This window comes from Pseudophryne corroboree, chromosome 6, assembly GCF_028390025.1.
Source record: "Pseudophryne corroboree isolate aPseCor3 chromosome 6, aPseCor3.hap2, whole genome shotgun sequence".
NCBI lineage: Eukaryota > Metazoa > Chordata > Amphibia > Anura > Myobatrachidae > Pseudophryne > Pseudophryne corroboree.
In genome coordinates, this window is record NC_086449.1 from 12884575 (window position 1) to 12897309 (window position 12735).

The 12735-nt window shown below is 44.4% G+C and overlaps 1 protein-coding gene across 1 annotated transcript in view; it reads left to right on the forward strand.

Moving 5' to 3' along the window:
* LOC134934765 (alpha-2,8-sialyltransferase 8F-like) overlaps positions 1 to 4873 on the forward strand; it is a 76258-nt gene extending 71385 nt beyond the window's left edge. The window contains exon 7 of the mRNA XM_063930130.1: positions 4101 to 4873. Within this exon, the coding sequence (XP_063786200.1) occupies positions 4101 to 4560 (460 nt within the window). The 3' untranslated portion in view covers positions 4561 to 4873. The remainder of the gene's footprint in view (positions 1 to 4100) is intronic.
* Positions 4874 to 12735: the final 7862 nt, after the last annotated feature.

The following is a 12735-nucleotide window of genomic DNA, read 5'->3' on the forward strand; positions in this document are numbered from 1 at the left end:
CGGAGCTAGGCCCGGTGGAGGCACGTCTTCGAAATTTCAGCCACAAGTGGGTTTACTCCCAGGTGGATCCCTGAGCAATAGAAATTGTGTCTCAGGGATACAAGCTGGAATTCAAAGAGATGCCCCCTTACGATACCTCAAATCGGCCCTACCAGCTTCCACCCGCGACAGGGAATTAGTGTTATATGCAATTCACAAATTGTATCTTCAACAGGTGGGGGTAAAAGTTCCCCTCCTGCAACAGGGAAGGGGTTATTATTCGACCATGTTTGTAGTCCCGAAACTGGATGGTTTGGTCAGACCCATATTGAATTTAAAATCCCTGAACATATACCTGAAAAGGTTCAAGTTCAAGATGGAATCGCTGAGAGTGGTCATCGCAAGCCTGGAAGGGAGGGATTTTATGGTGTCTCTGGACATAAAGGATGCATACCTTCATGTCCCCATCTATCCACCTCATCAGGCGTACCTCAGATTTGTGGTACAGGATTGTCATTACCAATTTCAGACGTTGCCGTTTGGTCTCTCCACAGCACCGAGAAAATTTACCAAGGTAATTGCAGAAATGATGGTACTCCTAAGGAAGCAAGGGGTCACAATTATCACGTACTTGGACGATCTCCTCATAAAAGCGAGATCAAGAGAGCAGTTGCCGAACAGCGTATCACTTTCTCTGGAAGTGTTACGGCAACACGGCTGGATTCTAAATATTCCAAAGTAGCAGCTGGTTTCTACGACTCGGTTGCCTTTCCTGGGCATGATTCTGGACACAGACCAGAAAAGGGTTTATCTCCCGATAGAGAAAGCTCAGGAACTCATGACACTGGTCAGGAACCTATTAAAACCAAAACAGGTGTCAGTGCATCAATGCACTCGAGTCCTGGGAAAGATGGTGGCATCATACGAGGCCATTCCCTTCGGCAGGTTCCATGCGAGGACCTTTCAATGGGACTTACTGGACAAGTGGTCTGGATCACATCTTCAGATGCTTCGGTTAATCACCCTATCCCCCCAGGGCCAGGGTGTCACAGGGTGTGGTGGCTGCAGAGTGCTCACCTTCTGGAGGGCCACAGATTCGACATTCAGGACTGGGTCCTGGTGACCACGGACGCAAGCCTCCGAGGTTGGGGAGCAGTCACACAGGGAAGAAATTTCCAAGGGCTGTGGTCAAGTCAAGAGACTTGCCTTCACATCAACATCCTGGAATTAAGGGCCATATACAACACCCTGCGTCAAGTGGAGAACTTGCTTCCTGACCAACCGGTTCTGATTCAGTCGGACAACATCACTGCAGTGGCTCATGTAAACCGACAAGGCTGCACAAGGGGCAGAGTGGCGATGGCGGAAGCCTCCAGAATTATTAGCTGGGCGGATAATCACGTAAGCGCACTGTCGGCAGTGTTCATCCCGGGAGTGGACAACTGGGAAGCAGACTTCCTCAGCAGACACGACTTCCACCCAGGAGAGTGGGGACTTCATCAGGAAGTCTTCGCACAGATTACAAGTCGGTGGGAACAGCCACAGGTGGACATGATGGCATCCCGCCTCAACAAAAAGCTACAGATATTGCGCCAGGTCAAGAGACACTCTGGCAGTAGCTGTGGACGCCCTGGTGACACCGTGGGTGTTCCATTCGTTTTATGCATTTCCTCCTGTTCCTCTCATACCCAAGGTGCTGAGGATAATAAGAAAAAGGGGAGTGAGAACAATCCTCATTGTTCCAGATTGGCCACGAAGGACTTGGTATCCAGATCTGCAAGAAATGCTCACAGAGGACCCGTGGGCTCTTCCTCTAAGACAGGACTTGTTGCAACAGGGGCCCTGTCTGTTCCAAGACTTACCGCGGCTGCGTTTGACGGCATGGCAGTTGAACGCCGGATCCTAGCAGAAAAGAGCATTCCGAATGAGGTCAATCCTGCGCTGATAAAGGCTAGAAAGGACGTGATAGTTAAACATTATCACTGAATATGGTGAAAATATATTTGTTGGTGTGAGGCCAGGAATGCCCCTATTGAGGAATTCCAGCTGGGCCGTTTCCTTCACCTCCTACAGTCCGGAGTGAATTTGGGCCTAAAATTGGGCTCCATTAAAGTCCAGATTTCGGCCCTATACATTTTCATTCAAAAGGATTTGGCTTCTCTACCAGAAGTTCAGACGTTTGTAAAGGGAGTGCTGCATATTTAGCCCCCTTTTGTGCCTCCAGTGGCACCTTAACGTGGTGTTAGGCTTCCCGAAATGCCGCTGTTTTGAACCACTTAAAACGGTGGAGTTGAAATATCTCACAAGGAAAGTGGTCATGCTATTAGCCTTGGCTTCGGCTAGGCGTGTGTCAGAGTTGGCGGCTTTGTCACATAAAAGCCCCTATCTGGTTTTCCATATGGATAGAGCAGAATTGCAGACCCGTCCACAATTTCTACCAAAAGTGGTATCATCTTTTCATTTGAACCAACCTATTGTGGTGCCTGTGGCTACTACTGACTTGGAGGATTCCGAGCCACTGGATGTAGTCGGGGCTTTGAAGGTTTATGTAGCCAGAATGGTTAGGGTCAGGAATACAGAGTCGTTGTTTATCCTGTATGCTTCCAACAAGCTTGGTGCTCCTGCTTAAAAGCAAACTATTGCTCACTGAATCTGTAACACGATTCAGCAGGCTCATTCGGCGGCTGGATTGCCACATCCAAAATCAGTTAAGGCCCATTCCACTAGGAAGGTGGGCTCTTCTTGGGCGGCTGCCCGAGGGGTCTCGGCATTACAACTTTGCCGAGCGGCTAATTGGTCAGGTTCAAACACTTTTGCAAAGTTCTACAAGTTTGATACCCTGGATGAGGATGACCTTTTGTTTACTCAATCGGTGCTGCAGAGTCATCCGCACTCTTCCGGCCGTTAGGGAGCTTTGGTATAATCCCCATGGTCCTTACGGAGTCCCCAGCATCCACTAGGATGTTAGAGAAAATAAGATTTTACTTACCGGTAAATCTATTTCTCGTAGTCGATAGTGGATGCTGGGCGCCCGTCCCAAGTGCGGACTTCTTCTGCAATACTTGTATATAGTTATTTCTTCAATAAGGGTTATGTTATGGTTGCATCGGGGTTTGCCCTGATGCTCTGTTATTTGTCATACTGTTAACTGGTTGTTATCACATGTTATACGGTGTGATTGGTGTGGCTGGAATGAATCTTGCCCTGGATTTCCAAAATCCTTTCCTTGTACTGTCAGCTCTTCTGGGCACAGTTTCTCTAACTGAGGTCTGGAGGAGGGGCATAGAGCGAGGAGCCAGTGCACACCAGAACCTAAATTCTTTCTTAAAGTGTCCATGTCTCCTGCGGAGCCCGTCTATCTCCATGGTCCTTACGCAGTGTCGGACTGAGGCATGAAGGGCCCACCGGGGGGATGCAGTGTTAGGGGCCCATACTTAAGTGTTTGGCCAGCCTACAAAGGGGGTGTGGCCAGCATCCATAGAGGCTTGAAATACACAATAGTCTAGTGAAATGTAATACAACATATCTACCATGTATAATACAAGTGCACAGTCTGGAACCTGATACCTAGAGGAAGGAGTGGGCACTCAGGCAGTGGGGCCTACCGGTGGTTTCCCTGGTACCCCTGTGGGCCAGTCCAACCCTGTCCTTACGGAGACCCCAGCATCCACTACGGACTACGAGAAATAGATTTACTGGTAAGTAAAATCTTATTTTTCCCATTTTCCTTTTTCTGCCTGCATTTGTGTGTTCACCAGCGGAAGTAGCTCGTCTTGTTGTTCGACACATCCTGTCAGTAGGCATGGTTGGCTCAATGTTATGTGTGGCTGATGTTAATTTGTGACATCAGAAACCTTTACGCAAAAAATGTGACTAAGTGTAAGTTTTTTAGCAAAAAATGCGGAATTTTAAATCTCATTGCAAAATTTGCAAATTTGACAAGTCCACCTTTTTTTTTGTAATATTAAATTAGTGTTGCAGATTTTCCGTTTGGGCGTGCTTTCGCAAGTTCGTGATTGGTCGCAGTTTTTGCTAATTTGTACATTTTACAAGCCTTACTGAATTAGCCCCTGAGTACAGTATATTAGGTACAGTAAAATATTGTTCATTGTCTTCTATAGGTTTGGCAGTCTGCGAGAGAAGAGGAAGCCATTTATAAACATGATGCGGGCATTTGGCTCTGCCCTCGTTCTCATGCCAGCTTTCTCATACTTGTTTTGCACTGACATCTCCATCAGGACGCTCTACACTCTGGAAGATTTTGACATGAGTAGCAGAGTCGTCTTCTTCAACCCACACTACATTGCAAACCTGACTCTTTACTGGAGGAACATGAAGCTCCAGTTCGGACGGATGTCATCCGGGCTTATGTTGGCAAGCGCCGCCATTGAGATTTGCGAGAAAGTGACACTATATGGATTCTGGCCATTTTCTCAAGATCTTAATGGAACCTCCGTCCCTCACCACTACTATGATAACGTTCCCCCTAATAAAGGGGCCCACTCTATGCCAGATGAATTCTTCCGCTACGTACAGATGCACAGTAAAGGATCTCTGCAACTGAAACTGGGACCTTGTTAAGACCTTCTATAATTACGTGTCATCGCTTGAGTCAGTTTATCGCACTCACATGCAGAGAAAACACAGTAAAGTTAGACGGCAGCATTCTCAGACACAGAAAGAGGAGTGTATTAGATATTTTAATTTAAAGAGGCAACTAAATCTCCAACACTTCAATGTTTTGATGTGAATCAGGACGGTAAAACACATTCGGTAAGCCCAACATCCCACTGCTGAAAAGAAAAAGAATGGTAGAATTTTATATGGTGGTACTGTATACTATGCTGACACTTTTCCCACTGCTATGATGTAAGACTAATAAATTATATTTACTTACATTTTCCAAACTCTCACTGCCCAGTGAGCACTGCATATCATGAATGTCGGAAATCTATATCTATAGGCAGGGACTGGTTAAGAGAGGATGGGGTCCATGTGCACAATCTGTGTGGTCCCCCTCCTCTCTGTGTTGATGTTGACTCTGGAAAAATGGAACCCACCATGTTCCCAGTGGCTAATCACTATTGTGCATGCGCTGGTCTCAGGAAACATGGTGCCCACCATTTTCCCAGCGACAAATCTCACGAATCATTTCAAGAAAACCAAAACCCAAGATTTGGATCTTTACTCTGATTTTTGAACCAAAACACTTGAGGGTGGTTTTGCAAAACCAAATCCCAAACCAAAACACGACAATGAAATTAGAACCAAACCCAAACACAAGAATCCATGCACATATCTAGTCCTTGGGTAATTAAAATGAAGAAACTGAAACAGCGCTGCATTTAATAATCTACTTGCTACAAAGGATAGGTAATGCTGTAGCCATGTATTAAAATATGAAAATATTCAGTAATGACATAATGTAAGAAGGATTATAAACATTGGTTAAATCATCTCTAGTATGAGTGAAGGATGCAAAGAAGTAAAAGTTTCTATAAACAAAATCATAGTACCCTCAAAAAACATATTTATTTGAAAAACTTGAATAAATGTCATAAAATTAGACCAATGGTCTTGGATACAGTAGGTGGAATCAAGACTATTGCATTAAAACTTCAAAAGTTATATGCATGGGTCATTTGTCATAAGGTTGGTGCATTTCTATCTGAGAACCCTTTTTCAGCTTGTGTGTTCAGTGTGGCTAAGACAAATAAAGCAAATGTTTGGACTACATCACCAACAGGGTGATCCTGCCACCATTGCTTCATCTAGCCAGTTGGAGTAATTGGTGGCAACACATCAGGTTTGCTTTCCATAAAGGCAATTCACATGCCTGCTTTTTACAAGCCTGATATTTTGGTATGCACACAGTCAGCTGGATCAGTTAATGGTTCCAAGTCACCACTGTTCTCTATCACAGTTGTGTACCTTCCACACTTCACACAGCAACGATACAGTGGTCTCCAGTTTAAACATCAAGCAAACTATACTGTCAACACCTCCACTGTGCTGTTTTTTACATTTGATTTTATTTACTCATGGATATAACTGTTGAAGGTACAATAGAGTAGTCTTAGTTCCATCTACCAAGACCATTGTCTAATTTCTAGACATTCATTCAAGTTTTTATTTATTCTATCTGTTATTATTGCATTGGACTATCAGACTTAGCATCACCTTCATATACAGAACCCTCATCTCAACAAATTCCAAAAACCCACATCCCTTGCCAGAGGTGGGGTCACCCACGTGGAGGTCCAGGCTCAGTTGTTGCAGTGAGCTAGTTTTACGGCACCACTCACCATTCTAATACATGGGTCTCTCTCCCAGTTAGTCAGTGTGGCTACTGCTTTGGCCTTGGTGGATTTCCTAGCTCAAACTATTATGGCTCTATGACATGGTGATATTGAATAGCTACTCTATGAGCATCCAACCCAAATCTCAATGCCTTACTACAGATGGAGGGATTTGACAGATTTTTTAATCTGATTAGTCTCCAATGGGGACTGGTTTGGTTGTTAGTACTTCAGGAAGTCTTTCAGGTGTGTGTTTTTGTTTTTTGTTTTTGCATCAGGTTAAGTTTTCTTTATTCTCTCTCCCCTGCCTAGTTTTAAGGTTTTGGTTCTTAAGTTGTTCTCAAAGTGATATTTTATGATTACGTTTTGTTATAGTTATAATATTTTTTCCATTTTGCAGTAGATTGACCTCTTGCCCTTTGAATGGTTGGATATTTATTTGTGTTCTTGGCTGATAAGTTACCTTTGGCCTCAGATATGTTCCTTTTCATTAGGGCTCATGATTTGAGTTATTTGAGTTTTAATGACCCTTGCTTTGGATATTTAAAGAACAAGCTTTTTATTATTCTTATTATTCTTACTATTCTTATTCTTATTATTATTATCCTTTATTTATATGGCGCCACAAGGGTTCCACAGTGCCCAATTACAGAGTACATAAATAATCAAACAGGAAAACAGCAACTTACAGTTGATGACAGTATAGGACAAGTACAGGGTAAATAAACATAGTTACATCAGCAGATGACACTGGAGTAACTATCAGGTGGCAGAAGACTGCTGGATTTGGTGCAGTTGAAGATTATTAAAGTAAGAAAGGATAAACACACGAGGGAAGAGGACCCTGCTCGTGAGAGCTTACATTCTAATGGGGAGGGGTAGACAGACATGCTTTGAGTGGCCTTCTCAGTCTTTGACTTCCCAATGTTCTTCTAGTACATCTTGACAGGAACAACCTTACTATGAGGATGTTTCTTGAATTACTGTACATCATACCATAATCAGAGTCAAGGGCTTGCTTTTGGCTGGGTGGTATGCAAGTCTGGCCTGAAATTGTCCCTTGCTACTTTTTTAACTGTAGTCAGGGTAAGGTAGCTATTTATGAGGCCAGAAAAAAATGTAAATGCTACTGTCTCATGATTTGTTTTTGGACTTTGCTAATTCAGCATGTTTCATGAATTTTTTGGGATGCCCAACTTTACTGCCAAGAAGGACTTTCCCTCTTTTTGGAGGATCTTTTTAGGGTTTTGGGTAGTTCTTTTTGGAGGATCTTTTTGGAGTTTTGGTTAGTTGTTACAGAATTTATTTTTATGGTGGTAGTGCTTGTTTTAGGAATCTTTTTGTGGATGGTAAGTTTGGCTAACTAGTTGAGGTACAGACTTCTGGTTCCGAGTGCATGGAGTGAGCTGCTTCATCTCACAGCTCCGCTCCGTGCCCAGACAAATTGCCACTTTACAAGGCCTTACCTCCTCCAAACCTCACCACTTTAAACCTCCCCACCTGCTGTCCATCTGGGATGGACAAATTTGTGACCACCATGCAGCCGACGCGCTCGCATCAGCAGGCACTGTGACAAGTGAAGAGAGGAGCGGACCCTGTCATGGCGCCGGATGACGTCTCCCTCGAGCACACCTCGGCGTCCAAGAAGTCTGTGGCGGATGCGCAGAACTCTGACCCGGCTTTCTCTCCCAGGCACCGTGACAGCCCTCTTCTTTATGGGGATCTAGTGGATGCCATCTCATCCACCATGGGCCCGCTGCTGACCAAGGTGGTGAGTGATATCACAGCACAGCTGCAGCAATTAAACACACGAGTCTCCACAGCTGAGAACAGGATAGGCTCTATGGCTCACAATATCGCTGATATGCAGTTTTAAATTAAACCTCTTGAAAAAGATAACTATGCCTTTATTAATAAGCTGGAGGAAATCAAAAATCGTTCCAGACGGTATAACATTAGGCTCGTGGGTTTGCCTGAATCCTTAAAAGGGGCCTCCCTGGAGATTTTTGTCACTCACACATTACCCACCCTCCTTGGCATTCAAGATGCCTGTAAAGATATGGTCATAGAATGGGTGCATTGTATTGGTCCCCCTCCCCGTCCGACTGACACCCTCCCCAGAGTGACCATCTTTAAATGTCTGAGTTACAAACATAAGTTGGAAATATGATGCGACTCCAGGAAACAGCCTGTCCTGAATTGGGAAAGCAAAAATCTCAGACTTTTTCACGACTTTTCTGCTGAATTGATGAAAGCACGCTGTGCTTTCTCTCCTATCTACTCCCATCTCATTGCCGACAAGAGAAAATTTGCATTGATATATCCCGCTAAATTATGCATCTTCGACAAGGACAGAAATTATGACTTTACCACTCCGGATGACGCTGCTGACTTCCTCTGTGAAGGTCGCTCTCGCTCAGATTCGGACATCTCTGACCCTAATTGACACTGCGGAACTCTCCAGTTTTCATCCTCCATTGTTGTTGCTAACCGCATGCAAGCTGCTCTGTCTCAACGTTTTTGGCTCATGTCATTGAGATTACTGGGGCAAATGTATTAACCTGGAGAAGGCATAAGGAAGAGATAAACCAGTGATATGTGCAAGGTGATAGGCACACCAGCCAATCAGATCCCATATGTAAATGAACAGTTAGGAGCAGATTGGCTGGTGCCTTTATCACCTTGCACATATCACTGGTTTATCACTTCCTTATGCCTTCTCCAGGTTAATACATCTGCCCCTATGTTCTTTATGCTCATACTTAGCTTCTGCTCCACTACATGTTGTCCCTCCTTGAGATGAGGATTCACGATCTCACTTCTGCCCGGGCACGGAGGGAGTAATGCTCCGGGTTTATGTTGTTTTGGTCTCTGTACCTGTTGGTTCTCCATATTTTTCTGGTCATCCGGAAGTAATGTGATTGTTTCATATCTGTCCTGAACACGCTAGTCATGTTCTTTAGTGTTTTGTCTCTGTCTTTGTGTCCCCCCCTTTCCGTTTTTCCCCCAGTGTCTATCCCCTCCCATGCCCCTCTATGGGCTCTACTAGTTCTCCACTTTTCCACTCTGGATACCTTACAATTCAGATTACAATGCATGTTTGTACATTATGGCTGAAATTAAGATTGGGTCCTTCAATGTGGGGGGCTTCAACTCCCCAGCGAAGCAGAGGAAAAATTTGCTGTACTGTAATAGATTACGTTTGGATATTGTTTTTATTCAGGAGGCACATTTGGTTCCCGCAGAAATGCTGAAATTACAAATGTTGGGGTGGAAATTATTAGCTAGCGCTTCTTTTAATTCCAGGTCCCGTGGAGTAGCCATATTGATTAAATGCCAGCTTCCCTGTGAGCTTCTAAAAATGATCCCTGACACGGAAGGCAGGCTTGTTATCGCACACATTATACTACACTCCAAACGATACACCTTATGTAATGTATATGCCCCGACAGTGTACAAAAGACTCTTTTTTATGAAACTGATTACCTTATTGACACCTTATATGAATGAAGGTCTGATGGTCATCAGTGATTTTAACCTCATCTCAGATATTTACCTGGACAGGTATTCTGCCCCCTCACACTCTTTCTCACTTCCCAAGTACGGTATCCCCCATTTTGCCACACAATTGTCCCTAGTGGACATCTGGAGAATTATTAATCCCACTGTCAAAATGTATACATGTATGTCTGCCGCCTATCACACTCTGTCCCGCATAGACTACCTGTTGCTGTCTCTGGCCTTGTTCACAAGAGTCTCGTCCGTGGAGATTGAGCCGATATCTGTCTCTGATCATTCTCTGCAGTGGTTCTCTTTGCACATTTCTGATGAACCCCCTAACAAAATCATATGGCGTTTCCCATCCCACCTTTTGACCTCCTTGGAATTTAAAACAATACTTCAAACTAGTTGGGAAGAATACTACGCAAATAATCGGTCCCACGCGATTGATAATTCCCCTCTATTTTGGCAAGCAGCTAAGTCGGTCTTAGGGGAAAACATTTTGTCATATGTGGCCCATCTCAACAAATCATATGCTGCCACGTATTTATCATTGCAGAGTTTGCTTTCCACTGCCTACTCAGCTTATTGCCAAAGCCCTAATATGACTAATAAGCAGGTATACCTCACTGCTAAGACTCACTTCAATGAATACTTAAGTAGTAGAGGTAATAAATCCTTATATGCAGTAAATTATCGTTACCACTGGTTTGGGAACAAGTCCGGTAAACTGCTAACTAATATGTTAAATGGCACTAGACCCTCTTCTTTAGTTCACCCCCTAAGGAAACCAGACGGATCCCTAACAGCCTCCAATATCCAGATTGTCTCAGTCCTCAAGGACTTCTATGCATCCCTTTACTCGTCTGTCCCTTCTCTCTCCCCTGAGAATGACGCATCCACCTCCTCTACGTCTCTCCCTGAATCTGGGTACGATCCCCCTAGATTATCCTCTGATTTAGATACAGATTTGACTGCCCTCATAAGCCCAGCGGAAGTCTCCTGCGTGATTAAGTCCTTAAAACAAGGTACAGGCCCAGTTCCCGATGGGTTTGGTGGTAGCTTCTACAAGTTGATGCTTCCGTACATTCAGGACACATTGGTGCTCGTTTTTTAATCACATATTGCGGTCGGACCAGGCCCTCTATATTTTAATGCCGCTTATATCAGAGTTTTACCTAAGCCAGGGCGGGATCTGACCTTGCCTGCCTCTTATAGGCAGATTTCCTTGTTGAACTCGGATTATAATATTCTTACTAAGATTTTGTCTGAAAGGCTTAAAAAGATTTTACTTTCTATTATTCACCTTGATCAAACCGGATTTATTTCGGGCAGGCACTCAGTGCCGAACGTGCGGAAGGTCATATCGGCAGTACAGCACTTGCAACACTCCTCAGGCATTTCCCCACCGGGCATCATCCTATCACTAGATGCAGAAAAGGCCTTTGACCTTGTTCTGGGGCCACACGGTTTTAATACCATGTCTAATTTCGGGTTTTCCCCTACCTTCATCTCTTATATTAAACTTTTATACTCCAATCCCATCTCACAGATACTATGTAACGGCCAGATTTCGGACCGCTTCTCCTTATACAGGGGTACGCGACAGGGGTGCCCTCTTTCCCCCCTCCTCTTTGCAATTGCCATTGAGCCGCTTGCCATCCTATTGCATAACTCGCCTTGATTTAAGGGTATAAATATATCCAACTGTGTATTAAAAGTTTCCCTCTATGCAGATGATATGCTGCTCTTCATCACTGACCCACTTACCTCGATCCCACACATTATAGCCCTGATCGAAGCCTTCAGCTCGGTTTCCGGCTATAAGATAAATGAAGAAAAATCGGAGTTGATGCCGATAGGTTCATACTCTTTAGATCTGACCTCTGTTCCCGCTTTCTCCCGTTTTCAGATTAATTTGTCCCAGATTAAATATCTTGGTGTCCATGTCACCAGCAAGGTAGAAGACTTGTATAAGGTGAATTTCTCCCACATTATTCAAAAAGTGTCTGCCTTGATGCTGTCATGGAGCCATCTGCCTCTGTCTCTATTGGGGAGGGCGTCGGCGGTGAAGACCGTTATCTTCCTTAAAATATTTTACATGGTTCAAATGTTGCCTGTTGTCCTCATCAATGGTGATATTCTTTCCATCAACTCCGCCATCTCCTCGTTTCTGTGGAATGGAAGGCGTCCCCGAATCGCTCTGGCCAAACTTATGCTCCCTAAAAGATTGGGAGTTCCTGGGGATACCTGATTTCAAGTCATATATCACCTCTGTTTTCTTCCGTTATGCTGGGGACTGGTTGTTAGATGACTCTACCTTCACGGACGTTGCCCTTGACAATGCCATTTTTTCTCATTTCTTCCCCTCTGCCCTATTGCACCTCAAATCCTCTAGTATCCCTCACTCAGTTTACTCCAATATCTTGTTCCACGACACTTACATCAACTGGATAAATCTACACAAAAAACTGAGAAGGGATTTTCGATTCTCCCCGTATCTCCCTCTCTGGGGTAACCCTGACTTCTCTCCCTCCCTGAACAATCCTTCGTTCCGGGTTTGGAGATGGAAGGGTGTGGATCTTGTGAATAAGGTCTTTGACCCAGGTGGCAATGTCCTCCCCTTCGCGGATTTCCAGCAACAGTTCTCTCTTCCCAATAGCCTGTTTTTCCTATACCTCCATAGTCAGACATTATGTGCAATCACCCCCCCCACACATTATTCTCCACCTCTTACAGTCCCGTTCAACCATAGGATACAGACTTCATCACCTCTATCCCCGACTAATTTCAGCCAAACCAGTGGCCACCCTATTTTCGAAGAAAATACTCTGCAGCAGTGTTGCGGATATACCTTCCCTCACTACATGCTCCGGTCTTTTGTTCTCCCGGTACTTCTCATACTCTAAACACTTGCAATCTGCCTACTTACAAGAGACCCACTTTAGATTTATTC